At 45.4% G+C, this 21357-nt stretch overlaps 1 protein-coding gene and 1 long non-coding RNA gene across 8 annotated transcripts in view; one reads left to right on the top strand and one right to left on the bottom strand.

The window, feature by feature from the left end:
- Nucleotides 1-8612, top strand: part of LOC135309095 (uncharacterized) — a 42936-nt gene extending 34324 nt beyond the window's left edge. Inside the window, exon 6 of one of the 3 annotated variants that reach the window (XR_010369403.1) lies at nucleotides 6936-8612. This is a non-coding gene — a long non-coding RNA (uncharacterized LOC135309095). Of the gene's footprint in view, nucleotides 1-1291 lie in introns of all 3 variants that reach the window. The other 2 variants (XR_010369402.1, XR_010369401.1) reach the window with 2 other exon arrangements.
- A 4237-nt stretch (nucleotides 8613-12849) lies between these two features.
- Nucleotides 12850-21357, bottom strand: part of GLI2 (GLI family zinc finger 2) — a 205533-nt gene continuing 197025 nt past the window's right edge. For all 5 annotated transcript variants that reach the window (XM_064434982.1, XM_064434984.1, XM_064434981.1 and 2 more), the window contains 2 exons: nucleotides 19109-19445; nucleotides 12850-18058 (listed from right to left, as the gene is read on the bottom strand). In XM_064434982.1, coding sequence (XP_064291052.1) covers nucleotides 15702-18058; nucleotides 19109-19445 — 2694 coding nt within the window. In that variant the 3' untranslated portion in view covers nucleotides 12850-15701. The remainder of the gene's footprint in view (nucleotides 18059-19108; nucleotides 19446-21357) is intronic.

Raw genomic sequence — 21357 nt, 5'->3', positions numbered from 1 at the left:
TGTGCCCAGGAAGGTGGGGAAGGTTGACCTCTTTCCATTTCTTTGCTTTGAGGGGACTCTGGTAGTCCACACTCAATATGTTGGTCCCTGTGGTTGCTGGTACATCTGACCTGCACTGCAGGCACTAAATTCAATACTGGCATGTGGGCGCTCAGGCAGAGTGTGTGTGTGGAGGAGGCATGTGCAGCTGCTGAGGTTTTGAAACTCTTTAGCAAGGCTTCAGAGACACAGGTTGCTGCTTTTTTGGGCTAAGAGGAAGAAAAATTACTTGACTGCAAACAAATGTGGCCAGACCCTGCATCCAGCAGTGATTCTCCTGCATTGCCACAGGTCAAGGGCAGGGTGTGGATTTGAAGGTGGATGTTTCCTAATGTGCAGTCGTTGGTAACCTAAAGCAGGTTTATGACAGAGCCAAGATCAGGCATTAATGCAATAGACTGGTAATTCAATCACTTTATAGAAGTTGATCTGTCCTTTTTATTACAATTATTGTCAGCCCGGGTGTTTCGTTCCATCACTGAAAATAAACATCATTTATCATACTTGTAAAGATTAGCCTCTGACAGCTCCAGCTCTGCTTTGCATAAATGTGTATTAATGTCGGCTCTGTCTGAAGTGCAGAGAGAAGTCTATATTTCACAAGAATGATTAGACAGTGTCACCACTGCTTTAAGTAATGCCTTATCATGACGGATAATCAAACTGTGAAAAAAAACCAACAAAAAAAAGGCAATTTATTGCATATGCATTTTTTGCTTTATTGGGCTGAGAAATAGCAATATTTTTGCTACTGCATTTTTGAGGTTTGTAATGCCCAAGCTCTGGGCTGATGATACTTTTCTGGGTTTCAGGGGCCACATAATGTTTCAGCTCATCAGCAGAGCTGGGACCTCTACCTCTCTGCAAGGCTGCCTTGAGTCTTCCCCTTTGGAGACCTGGGAGTCTACAACTTCACCAGGCTTTCAACAGTCCGTGCCTTGGGCCGAGTTAAATTTGGAAAGTTGCAAGCTAAAATGATGATGACATTGGTTAGAATAAGATTAAGGGAAAATATGATGCCCAAGCTAAAATATTCCTGCAGACATTTTCCAGAGAAGCTCTAGGGCTCCAGCGTCTTGAAGCAGGAACTCAACAGTTGGCATGAGCCTGCCCTCAGGTCAGGGCTGCACTTTTGCTCCTCCCATCAAAATGCACCTACATTTACTGCAGGAAAAAAAGGGAATTGTTTGTCAGGGTGTACTTTAGAGATGTCAGAGCTCAACAGCCAAACTCTGTGTGTTTGAGTTCTCAGCTAACAAGAGGGAAGGAGCCCTATTCCAGTGACTGTGTCTCCTGGCAGTGGCCATGGAAGATGTCTCTCTGGCATCCAGAATGAATAACAGCTAAAGACATGAGCTGAAATCTCACTCTTTGCCTCTCAAGCCAGGGCAATGCCAAGAATGTTTTTTTGTCACCTGAACCATTAATTCTCTGAGAGGGAAATGCACATGGGCACTGATGTCCATCACACACTGACTGTGAGTCAGCTCTGTGCTGCAGTGCACAAAAACAACTCTGCAACTTCTGTGAAGAACATCAGAGCTGAAGCACAGTCCTTATTGCCAGTATCAGGGTGGGTGCTGGGCCTATTTAATCAGTTTTAGAAACTGAAGAAGGGAAACCAAACCCAACCCCATGTGTGTTTTCAGGTGTCATCTTTTTTTTTGCTGAAGTTTGAGTAGTGCACTGAAAAGCCTATGATTTCTGGGAATTACATCTGGGTTTTATGAAGCCCCAGGCTGCAGAGTAAGAGTGCTTTTGTGAGAGTATCTGCTTTCATTCTTGCTGGTTTTAAAGAGAAATTTCCAAAGTTTGTGCCTTCAAGGGGGGAAAAAACAAAACGCACAACAACTTGGAGACATGGGTCCTCAAAAGAAAATGTCAAATAAAACCCTTTTTTAAATAATCTTATAATTTCTAAGCCAGCCACCTTATTTTGGAAGGCTTATGTTTGAGATCAGTGTTAATTGAAGATGACACCTTAAAATTAGCCCACTGTGGAGGTATCTCATTGAATTAAATCCTAAAGGAGCAGTAATACATTAAGTACCATACATGAAAATAAATAAACCTCTTCCCTGCATAACTAATAGCTACTTCTGCATTAAAGCTGAAGTATTTAATGCACTGTAACTATACTGAGTGCTTATACTACTATTTTTTCCTTTCCCCCCTCCCCTTTTAATGACAGCCAGTTTATTTCCTTTCAGACTACAGTTACCTCCAGCTTTACCCTGTTTTCCCTGATTTGGTGCTGGTGGTGGTACAAAAAACAGTGGCACAGCTTTCCCTTTGCTACAGAACCTGAAACTTCACTCTGGAATAAAACTGAAAAAACCCCAAAAAGCAAAAGCAGTGCATGTGAAGGAGCCAGTTAGTGGTGGTGGAGGGAAAGAGTGGGTGAGGATGGCCCTGGGACCATTAGTGATTGAAGAAATGCTGATTTTAGCCAGTGGTATTAGCAACTGGCACTTTTTAAAGTGCTAAAAGCTTTGGACACAGATTACCATGCGCATATTTCAATTTCCTTTAAATCCAGGGAGATTTCCTCTTAAAGCACACTCTCTCTGCTCTCTGACTCTTTTTTTTTTATTCAGCTAGATTGTTCTTGATGGGGACTGTTAACTGAATGCAGCATATTATATATTACTTCAATAAATCACCAACAGCCGAAGCATTCAATATCATGCAGAGCAGTAATCAGGGGAAGTCTTAATCACACTTTAAATGGTTTGGATTTATGCTCTGCTTTCCACGGGCTACTGCCACTGCTGGAAAGGCACAGAGGCACGGCTCCGTGGTGGCCAGCCAGGACCTGGTCCAGCTGGTGCCAGGGGCTGGGAGCATAGCCAGGATGCAGGGTGTGTGCCAGGGGTGCAGTGCTCGGGCCAGAGAGGATGAACAGCCTCTAGGGCTTTCCTGGAGCTGTTTGTACCTATGCAATGGTCTTTTCAGATTGCCTGGGCATTTTGGTGTAAAAATATGTCACTCTGAGAATGTAAACAGCTGCTCTTACTGCATCAAGGTTGTACAGATGTGCAGCAAGGCCTGGCTTTGTTTTGACTGAAAAAACGTGTTTTAACATAAATTTATTTCTAAAGAAATAATCAGATTAGAGTAAAACCAGCTGCTGTATTCCTTTGCCTTTTGCATTATGTCCAGGAGATTGGAAAAACCTCCTGGATTTTTGTCAGGGTGTGGGAGAAGTAAAGAAGAAAGGCTGGCTTAAAAAAACTAAACAAGCCGCAAACCCCCTTAAATATAATTTTTAATTTATGACTGGTGACCCACTGAGGCTTTCCATGAAGGTAAAACTTTCCAGCCAGGGTCTGTGGCCGTGAGGTCTGTGTGGGTCTCAGAGAAGTGAGTGCCAAGTGCCAGCCAAGGCAGAGGATGAGAACCTTCCTCCCCTGCACCGCCACACGCCCGACCTTCACCTGCACCCTTGCAATGATGTACAGATGTGCAGTGACGGCGTCTGCCTTGGCCACAGGGAGAAATCACAGCAGAAAGCAATAGCCCCTTTTGGGTGGAAGTTAGCAATTTTGGTTAACCCCATGGCCTGGAGCATGGCACAGACACGAGGGCAGTCACTGGCCATCGGCGCTCGCTGGGGACGGGGACAAGGCACTGCAGGGTGAGAGGTCAGCAGGCTTGTCAAGCACATCTGGCTGGGAGAGCCCTGGGCACACTGTGAGCTGCTCTCCCAGCTCAGAAAAACTCTGCAGGCCCTCTCAGCTGGAGGGAGTGAGTCTCCCTTCCACCCCGGCGTTACAAGTAGTCAAACTGCTTCCACCATAAATTACTGCTCTGGCAGTGGAAATCTGAACAAGACCAAGCAGAGTGGAGACACAGCAGCTGAGATGGTTAAACAATAGCCCTGCACACAGGAAACTCTCCCTTAATGGTGGATTTAAGTTCCAAGGAGCTTTGGTACCTGACCATTGGGTTCATTCCCTCCACCCCCTGTTTTGTTTTTCATTCAGTTCCATGTTGTTCATGTCTCTTAATAGGGCATCCTTCATTATCATTATCCCTAATAGTGGTTTATTGTATTAGTTACAGTTAATTTAAATGTTACCGAAGCATTGAAAACAGATTGCAGATGTTTTGAAACAGATGTTATTTTAATGTTAAACAAAATCATGAATATTTATGGGTCATTATTGCCTGGGTTGAATTAAGCTCTTTAAATAGTAATGTATGGGCTTAATGTCTTTTGAAGGAAATGCTCCAAAAAAAGGTGAATGGAAAAACACTGTCATATAAAGATGTATAAATCATTTCTTCTGGCAACACTGTGTTTTTCCTCTATGAACAGACAGAATTAATTTCTGTTATATTGCTAAAACAGGTACTGTTCTTGTTCTCTAGCTCAAGTTAACCTAAGAAAATTTTTTGAGCTCAGAAACACTTATAGAGCTCTCTATTTCATAGCCAAGGGGCCCACCTGCTCCCTGGAAGCAGACCTAAAGTTGCAGGAATATTTTGAGGTGGAGTAATCAGTTTTAAAGGAAAATAAGACGAGGATGACGCAAGCACTCAACTCACTTGGTGTCAGTCTTTCCTACAGAAACACAAAGAGGGTTTGTTAATGCCACATGCAGGCTGTCTCTGCTTGAGTCATATTTCTTTCTTTATGGAGATGGAGCTAGTCTTTAAGGCAGCAGCTCAAAATGGCCTTTCATTCATTACAAAGTTATTTAGTTACGGGTAGGTAACTCTGAATGACATTTCTACATCTTGCACTTTATTAGTTGATCCTAGCTGCTAAATGACATGGAGAGATCAGCATATTATGGCAGGGGAGCTCAGTTGTTTTGGCCAGTTTAGATGGGATCCAACCCACTTGAGTTGGAAATTTGCCTATGAGATGATGAACTCAAGGGGTGTTGATGATGATTAACTCAAGAGGAAGGGGGTGGGATAATACGGTGGAAATATAAAAATAATAAGTCTGTAAACACAGGGATGATTTCCTCCTCCGCAGACATGCAACACTTCCACTGCCTTAGGATGAGTCATGTCCTATTTAGAAGAGGAATGGCCCAAGAATTCTTTTGTCAGCACTGAGTCTGGATGATGCTGGGATAGGAATGGTGCAGGCAAGGGGACATGCAGCCACAACCCATCTCTGCTTTTGTCCACAGGGACCGTGTGCTCTAACCTGCAGCAGTGACTCTTTTGTCCTTTTTCCTTCCCTTTTTCCTCTCCAAATTTATACTGTGGAGGAAAGCCTGAGTTCTCCTGCAGCTGGCAGAGCTCCTTGTCTCCAGTCACAAAACCCCTGAGCAGATGGGCCCAGGTTTTGGCTCACCACAGTGGCAGTTGTTGAGCATTAAGGTCTGTAATCTCATCCAGGAGCATCTGAGCATTCCCTTCTCCCCTGGCTGAGGGGAGCGAGCGAGTCCCGCAATGCTCAGGCTGATGTGCAGCACAAATATCTCTCTGCTGCCACACTGCAGGGGTTTGCCCCAGGGCCTCCTGTGTGTCAGGAAAGGAAGCAGCAATGTACCAGCCTTTCAGCTTCCAGTGTGATGTAGGTGTAGGGGTCACAGGAGAAGTGCTGAAGAGCTGCACATTGCATCTTGAGTGGAGGCAAAGGACAGATGTGATTGGAATCATCAGACTTTGTTTTGCTTTTCAGAAGTCGGTCAGGAAAGTTTTCTATTGTGGGCTAATCTCTTGATTTAAAAGCCATACTGAGAAATCTCATACATCCGGTTGAAGAGGTGTTCCTTCAACAGCTTGGACTTGCAGTTCACTGCTCTCATGTCCTGAGTGAAGTCTGGTACAGTACATTATATTCTGTAGACTGCCAGAAAGGGAGTTCATTTAGTTTGATGACAGATTAATACTGATTCACAAATTAATTTTGTCTCTTTGTATATCAAGGGTGTCCGCAACTTATTTAATTTGTAATAAATATAATTATAGAAATGAATGAGCTATCAAGATTTTTAAAGTATGATCCATCAATGTTGGCAAGACTTGTAATCCTGGTCATTATAAATAAAATGGGTCTTTTGCAATATGGAATGCAATTTTCCCTGTAGTTTGTCTCATTATTTTCTGACATGTGGGTTAATATTAAATTACAATGCCTTAATTTTCAAATCAGGGCTCAATTTGTAAATAAGAGGTTAATAAATAACCTTTCCAGCTGGAGGCCTTATTGTGACTTCATTAAAATAAACTTTTAAATGAGATGAGCCTTGATGGTACCCACATTGTCTCATCCAGTACATTGCAAAACAACAACAACAAAAAAAATCTCCTGTGGCTGCCAAAAGAACCTACCCAAAGTCATTGTGCCTCCAATACATCCCAGTGGTCATTTCACTGTCCCATATAACTGGGCTATACCCTGGCTTGCTCCATCTCCTGCTTCCTGACACATGGAGCACACACTGAGCTGTCCTCTGAGTGTGACCTTGAGCATGCTGTGGAGGCTGCAGGTGGCTGGTGCCACCCCTTGTGCTCTACATCTTCGTGGTCCCTCAGTGGATGCAGCTTCTCGTTTCTGTCACTAAGCTCAGACCTACTCCTGCTTCTTTGTCTGCTTTCTGCTGCATTTCATGGGAATAGGTTAGAATTTAGATAGGATATTAGGGAGAATTTCTTCACTGAAAGGGCTGTGAAGCATTGGAATAGGCATCCCAGGGGAGTGGTGGAATCACCATCCCTGGAAGTGTTCAAAAAAGTGTAGGTGTGGTGCTTCGAGACATGGTCGGGGGGTGGATTTGGCCATGTTTTATGGTTGGACTTTATGATCTTTGAGGTCTTTCCCAACGTAAATGATTCTGTGATTCTCTAATGCTCATGGTCGTGTCTCTCATTACAACTTCCAGTGAAAAAGAACAGACTTTTCTCAACAGGTGCCACATTCTTCACAGGAATTTTGTGTTCTGAACTGGATTTCTGCAGTTGGAGAGGTGGAAGGAAAGCTCTGACTTCTCCACTGAAGGCACACACCTGGGACTGGCATTATTTGGGCCCTGGACCTAAACTAAGCTGGTTTGTTCTTTTCCCATTGCTGATTGCAGCTTGGACAAAGGCTATCTTCTTTGTAAAGGGGGGGTATCCCTTGAGAGAAGAATAATATATGCAAGTTTATAAATAAAAAATGCCAAACAGCCAACCCCAAAACAAGAACTCCAAGATATGGCAGGAAACCTCAAAAAAATCAGCCCAATCTTAAAGGAAGCAGTAGGTTGCTCTGTGAGACAGAGGTTGAAATAGTTTTGCCCATGAGTGCTGCTACTCTGTGCTTTAACTGTGAGAAATGGTAGGCTCAAAATTTGTTGTATTTAGAAAAAAACAAATGACCAAAAACCCCAGGTCATTAGAGGATTTTTCCCCCTAATTTGAGTAGTTTTCATTTACTGTAATAGAGAACACTGAAACATGTACACAAGACCTAGTTTACACCTGCAATCCCCTGATGGTTTTCCTGCTATTTTTATTGTTTAAAAAGTATTTTTTTCAGTAGTACAAAAGGCATTGGAAATATCTTAAAATAATAAACCTTGCCCTGTCTATCATTGGGGTTTATTGAGAGGGGAGAAAGTACCCTTTTTGTTCACCAGTTGTGCTCACAAAAAGCAATTTCTAAGCCCGGCTGAATCTGTTGGAACATCTGTGGGCCAGTGCTTTGCCTGAAGGACTTTGTCAGCACTTAAATAAGGGCTGGGAAAGAGGTTTTACCTCAGCTAATCTAATTGTAACACAATACTGTATTTTGTGTGTTATCTGGAATAATTTTGAACACCACTAAAAATGTGGTTTTTCCTGTTAAAAGGAGGGATGAGGCTAATCTAAAAGGCCCTCAGCCACTTACGTTATTTTACACCTTTTTCTTTTGTGAGATCTTCTCAAACCCAACTTCCTGCAAGTGAAACAACTGTAGAAAGATCAGAAGTGGGAAACAATTCCATGTGAGCTCCTTAGAGACTTAACTTTTTCTGGTACTGATTCACCTGTGATTAAACCAGCCCATGTCTCTGCATAATAAATCTTCCTTTAAAAAAAAAATATAAATGACAGTTAAAACATTATTGAAAAATGTGCAGATAGTGGTTTGGTTGAAAATGTTTTTGATGTCACTTTTTTACAGCACTACTTAAGAAGTCATGTCTTAGCCCAGTGCTCTTGTAAATTCAGGGTTTAGATTTAGAGGGTTTTTAGGATAATATTGTTGATGTATTATTAGTAGATGTTAAATTTTGGGAAAGCATTTGAATGAGTTCAGGTTTTAAATTTCCCTCATAATTTGGGCAAATACAGACCATTTTTGGAAGTGTTCAATGACCACAAAGCTGTCTCTTGTCTCTAAGAAAAGGTTCTCAAACACACTGGTGTCATTGGTGCTTTCAACACATAGACCACTGCTGATTTGTTCAAAATGCTCCCAACTTATTTCCAGTTAATGATGGAAATGCTGGGATCTATTTTCTTTTCTCCAATTAAATAGAAACCTTCACCTGGCTCAGCCCCAGTTTCTATTCCCTGAAAACATCTTTCACATTCCCTGACAAATCTCCTGACATTGCTAAGACAAGCTATCATTTCCTGAGAGGTCCTCAAGCAAGGGGAGCCCGGTTTGGTCCTTGGATGGCTGCTAGCAGGGCAAATGCACCGGCCTGCAGGATGTGACCAGGATCACCATGTGGAGCACTCTCTGCAGCTGGTGCTACAGGGTGTTCAGCCTTTTGGACTGCAGAGCAAAGCCCATTTTCCCACCCCTCCTGCAGATCTCCCAGATACGCCGCCCTTTCAGTGTGCCTGGAGTGATGTTTAATCCTCTGTGCATTTCATCGAATTTCACTTATCGTCATTATTGATGAGTGACACAGAGGTTAAACGATTCGCATCAAGACATTTTGCTAAAAAAAAAAAAAAAGAAAAAGAAAAAAAAAGAAGAAAAAGAATACATCAGTTTTGGGTCCGTGGAGACACTTTGCTCAGATGCCAATCAGAGGGGTAAGTGCAGCAGCCAGGTACCTTCCCAGAAGGCTGCTTTGCCAGTTGGGAAAGGGGCCCAGTGGAGCCACCTGGAGATTTCCAAGTTCATGCTGTACAGTAACAGAGGCAGAAAGGGAGAAGCACGTTTGCTTCTTGCAGCTTGGCTGAGCTGCAGAGCCTGGGAGTGCCTTTGCTCTGAGCTCTACAGCCAAGGGCAGGATGCTGGTGCTGCCAAAGGGTGGGGCAGCCCACCTACAGACTCCAGGCCTGGGGCTGGAGTGCCTTTCCAAGCTTGCTGCAAATCCATCCCAGCTGCGTTCCTCGGCTGCTGTCCCTGCCACGGTCATTTCCATGGGAGCAGGTGGCTGCAGCTCTCTGGTCACAGCACTACTCTCTGGTCAAGAGTAGTCAGCAAAAGAGGTAACAGAGCTAAAAGTGGTGCTCTTGTTCCAGAAGTCCTTTTTGTGAAGCTTTTCAGACCTAAATTCTTCAAAAACAGATCTCTCTTACACCCTCATAAGCATCACTTCTTTGTTTTGTTTTTGTCATGGCCATTTACACCTCGTGGCCCATGGAATTTTCCAAGTGGAAGACACACTGGGAGACACAAAGCCATGAAGAAAATGAGCCCGGCTTTGTCCAGAGTTTTTCTTCCTTCCCTGCTGCTCTCCTCATTTCATTTGATCTATTTTAACCACTACCACCACACTGGAACACAGATCTTGGTATTTTGGCCAACATCTGTGAAATGTGTGCTCTTCTTCTGCATGATTCACTCCGCAGGTGTCAGGAAAGCTGTTCCTCATAGTCCTGAGTCAAAAAATGTCTGTCTGTCAAAGCCTGGCAGAGAAGATGTTTGTATAGGCAGAGCACTCCGGGGTCCTGCCCAAAGAAGAACAGAAAAGGGACAGTGGCAGGGGAGAGAGGGGACATTTGTGAAGTGTTGCCTTCGTCTGTACTCTTTCTGTACAGCGAATGGAGAAAGGGAAAGGGAAAGAGAGCATCCTTTAGAAGACATTCAGAGCTCAGACCAAGCTTCTGCTTCAAAGTGCTTCCTTAAACATCCTTTTTCTATGAAGACTATCCTGGGCTGCACTCAGTAAGAGTTAAGACTGGAGAGAGGAATGTAGATAACATATTTATGTAGTCCTATTTCCTGTTTTTTGGTGCAGAAGCTGCCTTTTGGGTGTGTTGCTACACCTTCTGCTGCCTGCTGATACCCACCTTACATAGGATGGTAAAGGTGGGATGGTAAAACAGCCTCTGACAGGCAAAGGTATCAGCCACAGTTTGCTTTTTGGTTAGCCATCAATACTTGGAGAGATGTTTCCAGCAAGTGCACTGTATTTGTGTGCAGCAGCTCTTCCAAAGGTGACCGCAGGCATGCCACCATGCCCCCTACATATCTGCCTGACAGGTCAGTGTGGGGAAAATGGAAATAAGGGAGGCAAAGGGACCCATGTCATGAATCAGAAGTGCTGGTGCAGTTGGAGGAAGCTACAGTAGTCACAAACCCTCAGCATATGTGAAAACATTGCATTGTTCTTTTTTTTTTTTTTTTATACCAAACATTTTTAATATGGCCATTTCAAGTTTTACATGAAACATAAATCAAAGAGAAATAAGTGTACTGGGCACAACACAGGTTGTTTTGTAGCTTCTAAATTTCTTAAGTGTTAGGTCATTTTACTTACAAGTTAAATGGCTGTCTGCAAGAGGCCTTGGTTGGTCATAAATTGTCCTTCCAATAATATAAAACACACCATTTGTTTACCACACGTATGCGCTTCCAAGTAGATCCAACAGCTCGTAAAGAACAAGAGCCCCTATGTCATCCCCACAGAGACCACTGCAATAAAGAGCTGCTGGAATGGCTCTGTACTCAGTAAGTGCAATCAGATCCAGCAACAGTAGCTTTTATGGGCTTTTTTCTCCCCTCCAGGAAAACCTGAGATATTAGTGCAATATTAAAGAGCTGTGATGGTTTTACCCAGAGTGGGATCTCACTCTTCCTATGCTCCCACTGGTTTTGGGAGTGGAGTGAGGTTAACACTCACCAAAGAAGGTCAGAATCAGACCTGTTAGGATGGTTTGTTTTCATAAGGGATATGATTGATTAAAAAGAAGGTTAATTGAATATTACGCAGCTGCCACAGTAGTATAAACTCCCAGCTCTGGCTTATAAACAACATTTGCTGCAGAAGGGTTATTACCTGCTTACAATTGGAGCAGTAAGCCTTTCATTCCTTGTTTATTCCAGGTTGGTAAAGCAGTAAAAATGCACATGCTGGTACATGACCTCAGGTGGGCTCCTAGGAAATCTTAGCCCAGTTTAAGTAATAAATATGTTCTCACACTGGCAGAGGTGTGCCCTGATTGAACTCTGAAGAGAAACACCAGCTAAAAGCATCATTTGATCTAGATTAGAAACCTACTTTAAGTATTTGAAGTAGAAAAGCAGTAGGAGCTCATCTGAGTCTCCAAAACCTTTTGTCAATAGAAAAGATCTGAACAATTTTCCTTTTAATAAAATGACTGCATTTTTATTGTGATTTCTGTAGTTCTTGGACAGTATAGAGGGGTGTGATATTTATCCAATAAATAACAGGCTAACAGGATCACTAACACTTCCACTGATCATGCTGAGGATGACCAGATTAGTGTAAGAGATCCACAGGAGTATGAGATTCACCTTGCCCCACTAGAGAAGGCATCTAAGATGGCTCCTTGGGGTCTCTCTGTAATCAATGAAGAGTGACATGTCCTTCAGAGAAAAAGTCCACCCCGTTCCAAGTGTCTAAAACAGGAAAGATTAATTTCACAAGAAGGATGTGCCAATCTCTTGCCATGGACTTTGAAGGAACCCGGAGGGTTCATCCCATATATAGGAATCCTGAAGGCAGGGTGAGGGTTTGTCCCATATGTACCTGATTCTACGTACCTGATTCTGCCAATCAGCTCAGGAGGGATCCCACAGAGAGGAAAAGGAGTGCATCCCCTTCAGCTGCTTCTTCATGAAACTGCTGGCTCACTTACCAAGTGTAATTCACTGATTCACTGGCCAGCTGCCTTGCTCAGCAGTTTTCATTCCAAGCTCGTTGCTGTGCCCACGACGATCACCTGTGAGCTTCACCCTCCCTTAAGGCTCTAACCCTGTGCACACCAACCCACCTCTACACAAACAAGTTGCAAGTCAGTCTCTTGAGTAGCTGAGCTAACTCTTGCTGCAGCCAAATTAAATCTTTCTTAACAAGGAGCTGGATGAGACTCTAACTAGTCACAACTGATGTATCTATCAGTTGCTCACCCAATAATTGCTTCCCATCACATACATAATGCAGAGATTAATTTCTCCTTTTTCCAAACCCAATATTCAATTTGCCACTGTCATGGCCCATCACAGCTCTGCTAATCTGTCCTATTTCTGTCTCCTTTTGGACAACGACCAAGTCAGTCAACAAGCCATTTTTATCATAAATCTTCTGGATGACAAATTTGTCCAGCCCTTGCTCTGAGCCCCTCTCCTGTACAATCCCTGCTGCACTGCCATTGTACTTCAAATCACCTCTGCCAAGAGGCAGTGAAAGACACTGGGCAGCAGGACTGTGCTCGCAGCACACAGTGACCTTGCTGCCTCTCTTTCTGCCACCTCCAGCTCATCGTTAAGTGGAAGCTCTTCAAGGCAAGACCATTGCACATCTGTGCTGTATCACACATGCCCTCCCAGCTCCTCACCAAATGTTCCTAAACACCACCAGAGTCAAACTGACAATGTTGGTGTGGTAACGACACACCAAGATCAACCACCATTTGCCAATGAAAAGAAATAACAACAGACACAATGAATTATGAAAAAAAAATTACTTTTTAATGTACAAAAGGTTTATATACAGGTTCAGCATGTTACCTCCATTCTTATGATGTAGAAAACAGCTAAAAATGTTCTTAGGATATAAATTTGACAGAACAATTCACCTACAGTACTTTTAGTAATGATGTCTTCTATACATAATATATACAGTGCTGGAAAGATTATAATACTTTTTCAGTAAATGAAGGAAGACCACCACTGGAAAGTCCAAAAAAATCTCAAGTCATTGGAGATTTGGTTTTGCTTCTGTATTTGAACTTTTGCTAATGAGTTATCTGTGAGGAGGGACTCAGGAGCCATTGCTGCCCTATGCAGCTGTTAAAAAAGTCATTAGCAATCAAAGGACACATGAAAGCCTGATCCATCTCAGCATAAGGGATGCCCAGTTGTACTCCAAGCGTCCAGGACAACACACAATGTCCTAAAAACATGTACTGCCCTCTTTTCATAAATGCGAAGGCAAGGGCAAGGTCAGTAACTGCAGGAGAATATATACAGCAGACTATAAAACAATCCCTTTAAACACAACTTTCACAGGAGACACAAATAAACAGCCAGGCACCTTGCTTTGCTTCCCTGTCCTCATGCACCCTGGACATCAGCAGGAATCATTGAGGGGTGAAGGGCAGGGCTGAGAACACCCAGTATGCACCCTCTGCCTTTGGGATGAGGATGATGAGACTGCAGGGTGCTGAGCAGCACCTCCCTGCACCAGCTGTACCCAGGGATACCTGGCACCAAAGCTCTCCCAATGCACCACTGCCAAGCACAGCTCCTGCCTTCCTGATATCACAGAGTTTTCCTGGAGGTAGCACGTGGCATTTTCATGTCAGCCTCTGGTGATACTGGGAGGAGTGATCCTGACACCAGTTTGTGCAAAAGGAAAGCAAAGACACCAGAAAACATCTTTATAGAGCTGTCCTGGTCCTGTGTGCAGGGGACAGAGTAGGTGCAAATGAGAACATGACACTGACATGACAGGGAGATGTGAAGGAAAGAGTGAAGCTCTACAGATGTTTACTCAGTGCAGCTGTAAAAACCTGGGGGGAATGTCACACTTGTTCCCTGCCCTTCAATGTATGGGGTACAAAATATTTGAGGCTATGAGAGTAGGATGAGAGGAGTTGTCCTTGTCCAATGCAGTCTGAAGTTAAGCAAGTCCTCCTCCCAAATACATGCACCCCACTGCTTCTACCCTTTTGTCTAACGACAGCAAAAATAAATAATGCAACAAAGATCAACTTACTGGCAGGTGGGACTGTCCTGGAAACAGCTGATCACTATTATGAGCAGTTATATTCTGGTGGAGAATGTGACTTCAGGAGGCCCTGCTCCTCCCATCTCTTCCCCAATGATGGTTCCAAGAGATTCTCACTGACCAAGCTACTATTCTGACTCAAATACTGTTTTGAGACTATACACATGTTTACTGCTGCAGGTGCAGTCAGCTAGTGCAGGTGCTGCAGGCTGCAGGTGCAGTCTGCTAGTTAAATGAACTACTCAGGTGTAATTTTGACCGTGGTGTATTTGTTGGATGCAGCAGTTTTTTTTCATGCTGTGGGACATGTTAAGCTAGCACTGGGTGCATGCCAACAAGCCTGCTTGTGGGGCAGGGTGGTTTGGCTAATATTGGCCCCACATCAGTGCAGCAAGGCAACTGTTGTGCACATGGAGCCCGGGCAGAACCCTGCACTGAGCACATCACACAGATGAACCCTGGCAGATTAACCTGTTCCCCCAGTGCTGCCACAGTGCACACTGGGCTGGAACAAGCATAAAAGTCTCTCTACCACCATCACTTGTTTATGTGAACACCTCAGCATGGAAAACCCACCAGAGAGCGAAGCTGCTGCAAAGCTGCACAGGGATCCAGGAATGTGTGCTCCAGCACTCTGACATTAAAGATGCATGTGGGGCACTTGCAGAAAGACACTGTGTTCAGAAGGTGCAAAGTTATGCATGTGTGTCAGTCTGCATGCCAGAGCCTTCCTGCCACGGGGGATTATTTCCCAGTGATTGCTGTTCCCAGACCTCTGCTCCACTCTGCACATGATATAAACCACGTTGTAAACACATCTGATCAAAGTGTGCATTCACCTTTTATGTGTCTCATCAATGTGTCTTTCCAATGTTTTCTCAGAAACACCACTATGTTTTTATAAATGTACATTTTATATACGCTTCTGACAATACACTATATTTGATTTTTAAAGGAAGAGAGGCCTTGGCTACTTAACAAGAAAGCATGGTAAGGCACTTTGCTGAGAAGCCATTTGGAAACGTCGCTCTTTGCAAGGTACAAAGGTATTTACGGTATAAAACAATACTGCTGGCAGAGGGCTTGTTTGGAGACATAACTAAACCCTACTCTCATCAGAGCAGAATACATAGTATGGCTTTTATTCTAACCAAAACCGCATTCTCCCATTTCTATCTGGGGTGGGTTGAAAACGGAATTCTTTTGCAAATGAAACTAACGGAAAAATGATGGGGAGGGCTATTTACAGGGCTTCCCAGAAGGGAGGGTTTAATCTCTAACCACCCTCATGCTGTCTTCTAGCTTGGTGGTGATACCGTTCAGTGCTCCGGGAAACCAAGCTAAAAAAATAATACTAGGGGTGCACCCTTGTGGTACTGAACTGCCTGCATATAGTTTACATAATTCTGTACACAGACTTTTTAAAATTTTCATTTTGAAATCCTTTAATGTATTTAACACTTATAAAAAAACCCTACTCTATTGAAACAGATTATTTTTGAAAAGCACATTCATACAACTGCTTCACGCAGAGCCCCTTGGATAGCACCAAGGCCTTGTGCTTTACTGTTACGACATCATGTTTAGAAATTTACTCTCTTCTGCCAGCGTGGTTAGCATGGAGCTCATATCACCTATTGCCATATTGCTTATCCCCGCAGGTATGGTGGGCAGTGTCAGAGAGTTTCGTGGAGTCGTCAGGCGAGAGGAGTTCTGGGAGAGGTTCTGCAGGATGCTGGGGCTCAGGGTTCCCGACATCAGGCTCGAATGGTCCCCATCATCCATGATGGCATCAAAATCTATCTGGGGCGGCTCAAGACCTTGAGAGTCCACTGTGCTGGACACCTGGTTTGTTCCTGGGGAAGGCAGAGTGGCTGGCTTGCTGTTTTGCGTGCACTGCTGCTGCCTGACCCGACAGTCCGCGTGGTTATCAAAGCCGTTGTTCTGTTCGTACATGTGGATTTGGCCGTAATAGTACATCAAGCTGCTGTCCCTCGTGCCGTCTGCGCACTGCTGGGCTGGTGCCAGCAACATGTCGCTGGTTCTTTTGTGCATGGCCTCCGCTGTCTCCTGGCCGGGGCTGATGGTGTTCGTAGGATGGGGAGTTCTCATGTAGCCCAGCTGCTGGGCGGTGCGGACCCCTCGGGGTCTGCTGCCCGGGTTTGGCTCCGGTGGAGGATGAGGCTGGATCATGCCAGGTGGATATGCCTGCGTGGCTGAACCCATCACGCTCTGCTGAGGCTCAAAACTTGGCTGATTGGAGGTCATGATGGGCTGAGGAAAGGTTTCCTGAGCCACAGGGAAGTTCAGGTGGCTTGGCTGAGATGAGTAGTTCTGCTGACTAGGTTCATGCATGACCTGTCCCAGCGCTGCGCGCTCACTGTTGCTCCTGACCATCAAAGAAGGGTTGGCTGCCATGTCCATTTGCTGAGGGTGAAGGTGAGGTCCAGACTTTGCTGCCATGTTGCTGCAATTAGGAGAGATCTGATTTGGGTTGCCACTGACTGCAGTGGGGCTCAGCATCTGATGTGGTTGGTTATACCCTGTGTGCAAGCCCATGTCGGGGTTCATGCTGGGACCCAGGCTCATGTGCTGCTGCCGCAGCTGCATGCAGTTTAGCCTCTGCCCATCCATGCCCACGTTTCTCTGCATAAAGCTCTGCTGTGTTGCATTCATGCTGTTGTCTGGCAGCTGCATCTGCTGCTGGTTGTAGTTCTGGTACTGACCAAAGTTCTGCTTCTGCTGGACCACCGCTAAGTTCCCTTGTGAAAACTGCTGCTTCGACTGATTGGACATGATATCAACTGTGCCTGAGCTGACTTCATTCCACTGGACAGGCATGTTATTTTTATTCATGTCTGAAGAAGTATCAAAACTCATGGAACACTCTGCCATCATGGGTCCCAAGTGGCTCATGCTTGCCTCAGCCACTGCCATCCTGCGCTGGCTGGGCAAGGCTGGAGGCTGCAGCTTCCCACTTCCTTGGAAGTTCTGCATCTCATTGCTGTACCCCATGGAAGTGCTCTCGGCCACTGTCCCATTGTTCTGGGATTTGATGTACTGTACCACATCATCTGGCAGCATGATGTCATCATCTCCAATGGGCACGTCTGTCTCCCCAGACATGGCTTCCATGGTGATGTTTTCACTGATGCTCAGTGGCCGGGGTGAGTAGGAGTGCCGGGGCAGGCTCCCGTCTGAGCGCCCATAGCTCTGGAGACCAAAATTCCTCCTGTCTGTGGGGTGTGGAGCATGGAAGGGGTTCACACTGTTGGTGCTGTTGAAGCGCTGAACTCGTGGGAGAGCCTGGGGGTCTCCAGGAGGTCTCCTCACAGGGTCACTTGCCCGTCTTGTGCAGTTGCCCTGCACCTCATGGGGAAATGCTGGAGCTGATGGGTATCCATAGGTGTTGCCATCGCTGCAACGCCTGGGGCCTGGTGGGAGACGGAGGGAGGGCAAGGTGGGGTCTGGCCCATCCATCAGTGAGATCCTGTTCTTCAGGGTCATCCTCTCCATGTTTGGCAGGGGAGTGGGAGGAGGGCCCCCTGTGGCAGCAGCGTACTTGGCTTTCAGCCTGTAGTGCTGAGCTGGTGTGAGGTTGAGCAGCCCCGGCATCCCGCTGCACTGGCTCGCCTCGCTGGAGCGGCGGGAGGCGTCAGTGGAAATGGGGTCATAGGAGTCAGCAGAGCTCGTGTTGTTGGGGCGGTGCCCGAGGTGCGAAGCCTCGCTGGAACGGCGGCTGGAGAAGTACGGGGAGATCCCCGAGGATCTGCGGCTGACAGTGTAGGCAGAGCTGACGGTGCTCGTTGTGCTGTCACGGCGCTCGTTGAGTTGGTTCAGCATTGTAACCTCGTTGACAGACAGCTCCATTATTCTGGGGTTAGGCAGCATAGCAGAAGAACCACCACTGTTTTCTAGAACAGAGCCTGAAAGAAAGGTTGCAGGGAAGGAAAAGGTTTAGTTAGCTGAGAAATTTCACTTTGTAGCATTCTAGGTGCCAGAATACTGACCCACAAAGCCACCCCAAATATTTAATGGGAGTGATAATGAGTTTCATGTGCTGCTAGTGAATTCAAAGCTTCATTTCTAGCTCTATGTTCATGCAAAGGGAGCAAGAAGTCTGGGGAGAGAAGTTAAGAAGTCCCTGCTGCAGAGTGTTTGTAACATGTACACCCCTTATATTCAGTTTCTGAGGAGATGTCTCCACATGGGCTTCCCTCAGTAGGACAAAGGTAGGACTGGTGTGAACAGTGCCACAGGGACAGCACATAGCTATAACCACAGCTACTCTCTGGGTCAGATGCACAGCAGTCAGGGAGAGCAGGCCAAGAACCCAAAGGATGACATTCAAAGGCTTTTCCAAGAGCAACCCAAGAAGCTCTGAGATCTAGTATAACCCAGACACTATGCCTTTGGATTTCTTGGCAAAGTTAGAAGACCTCTAGAGGGTTCAAAAAGATACTTTTACCAGGAACCACCAGCCAGTGGAAAACAAGTATACGAAGCTGGAGGCAATAGCCAGGAGCTTCTGAGTGACAAAAGGCTTCTATCAGAGCAAGATTATGGAAGCAGGTCTTGTCTGGATTCCTGCTGTGCTCCAGTGGTCTCCCAGGAAGCACATTAGCCCTTGGGGAAATCTTACTGCTAGAAAAAAAATGCAAGGAGTCTTGCAGCAGTAACTGAGACAATGGGGACAGCTGTGTCTGGGTTCTGGGCAAGCTCAGAAACAAGGACACCCAAACCTCTGTCTCCCTTCATAGGTCTGTAGAACTGAGAATCTGGGTTTCTCTTGCACATCACCAGATGGCTGTGTTTACACCCAAGCTGTCCATTTTACCTGACATCTTTATCTATCAAAGCATGACTCAGGGGCAATAAGGAATCATCCTCATTCCTCCAGGGCAGACTCTTGGTTATGAAACCAGAGTCAAACTCTGAAATGTTCCTTCAAGACATGGTCCAGGCCCAGGGCTTACCATTTCCTGAGATGGGAGGCAGCTTGGTGTTTCTGGCTTGTGGAGCTGGGCTCACCCATGAGCAGGAATCCTTAACTGTCTTGAGTTTCTCTTTCTTGAGCTGTTCAAGTCGCTGCATTGTCGTCATGTGTTTCCTTAGCTGCAGGCTGACTGCCGAGTTACCAGATGAGACCGTTGAGTCCACGACAGGAGCGTTGTCGTCCAACGCCGTCAGATCTCCCAGACTTCCCCCGCTGTGCATGTTCATTTCTACTCCACTGTCATTGTTGTTGGTGCTGCCAAGGGGTGATGGCTCACTGCTGCATGACGACTGGCCACCAGGACTGGACTGACACATCTTGGGGAGGGAAAAGAGGAAAAAGAGTTGGGCAGGTGAAAACATGGATGGAAAGAAATCAGGAGCACAACATCCCCAGTGTTAGTCCTGAAGGATACAGAGCTCCTATCCTAGGTTCTCCCCTGTCTTGTTACCCCTCCCTGCTGCAGGATCCTAGCTCTTCCAAAAGGCAGATGCCTCCTCCCTGTGAGAGGAGGATGGGACAGCACCCACAGCTGGAAAAACCATGGTGATTCAACTGCAAGATGGAGAGAAACGAAATGCTCTTCCTCCAAAAGAAGGACAGATGTTTCTCAAAGAAAAGCAGCATGTCACCTGGTTATGCAAGGTAGATTGCAGCAAACACTGGCTTATCTAACATGAGATCAAGGTTTAAGTATTCAGACACAACGTATTTCTGTCTTTAAAATACCCTAACATATAATTATGTTAGCTGACAAACTTCCCCGCCAGATAAAAACCTGGCTCACTGTTTGCAAACTCCCACTTGCAGATAAGGCAGATAAGCACCATAAATATTTATTTTATTTACATTAGGAATGTAAACTACTCACATTGAGTAGTTTATTTGCAGCAGACACTATGTGGTCTGAACTTGCTCTGCTGCTGCTACCAAACAGGATGCCTGGCTTTTCTGCTCCAGGCCCTTGCTCCAGCCAAAAATGGGAGTGCTGAAAAGGCAAAGTACTCTGCCCTGGGCCAAGGTGGGAATGAGGAGTGCTGCAGTGTTGTTACTTTGCTCCATAGCAGCCCTCCATGGGCAGGGCTGACTGGCTCTGACTGCGATTCAGTCTAGATGATAGAGATTTGCAATCCCAATATTTAATGGCAGGTTGTGATGCTGGGAGAAAGGTGGCAAAGGGAATCCTTGGGCACTGCATCCTCCCCCTTTCTGCACTCAAGCAAATGCCTCCTATCCCTCCCCACTGGCCCACATACTTCCACTTCCACCCTGCAAGTGTTAAATGGAGACAGAGGTCTACAGGAGATCATGCTTTACACAGCTATTTTAATACAAAGGATTTCTTTGCTCACCTTAGTACCGACTGTCCTTAGGAAGGTAGAGTAAGGAAGGGTAAGTGGGAATAAAGAACAGGTTGTTAGGACAAAGACAGCATTAACAAAAAGGACCAGGTTAGTAAAAGGAGGAAGAGGGAAATGCAGAATACAGCACAAATTACCAACATATCCCCCACTCCCATACCCCATCTTCCCTGCCTTCCCTCTTCAGGGGCACAAATAAAAGCTCCTAGGATAGACTTTCTACCTGATTCCACGGGTTTGGGGTGACACACAAATATGGGTCAAAACAAGGAGCCTGGGAATGATGGGAACCAGTGAGGCATCTCACCCCTCCCACTACCCTGACCTTAATCACAAACAGGAGTTGGATGTGGACCCACCAGATGAGATACCACCTGTGTGATGTGCACAAGGGAAGTATGTAGTGCTAGAGAGGGACAGTGAAGAGAAAGACATGACCCAGGGCCCTGTGGCCAGTGAGATGGCTTAGCTGGAACCCTGGGAGCACAGAGTGCTAGGAAAACAACCCCCACCTTCAGGAGAAGCAGGGTGGGGAACTGTAATTGTGTCAGTGTTTTCACAGGAAAAAAACAACAAAACACATGGAGGAAGAGTATTGGAGAAAGGTCATTCTGTCCAGTGGTTCTCACACTCAGCTTTTGTAACACTGTACAGAACCTCATCACAGGAAACTGTTTCTTTAGTCAATTACAGACATTCTGGATGTATAAATACTAAATTTTTCGTAACTGAAACATGCTGCTCATTAGTAATTTTTCCAACAACACATCCCCTAACCCTTCTGAGAAAATCTCTGTTGCTCCAGGGCATGTTTTTCACAGGAATAACAATCTTTTAGCCTGGATTCAAATCAAGAAAATATATATTT

This window comes from Passer domesticus, chromosome 10 (assembly GCF_036417665.1).
Source record: "Passer domesticus isolate bPasDom1 chromosome 10, bPasDom1.hap1, whole genome shotgun sequence".
NCBI lineage: Eukaryota > Metazoa > Chordata > Aves > Passeriformes > Passeridae > Passer > Passer domesticus.
This window is presented reverse-complemented; position numbering and strand designations above follow the sequence as displayed.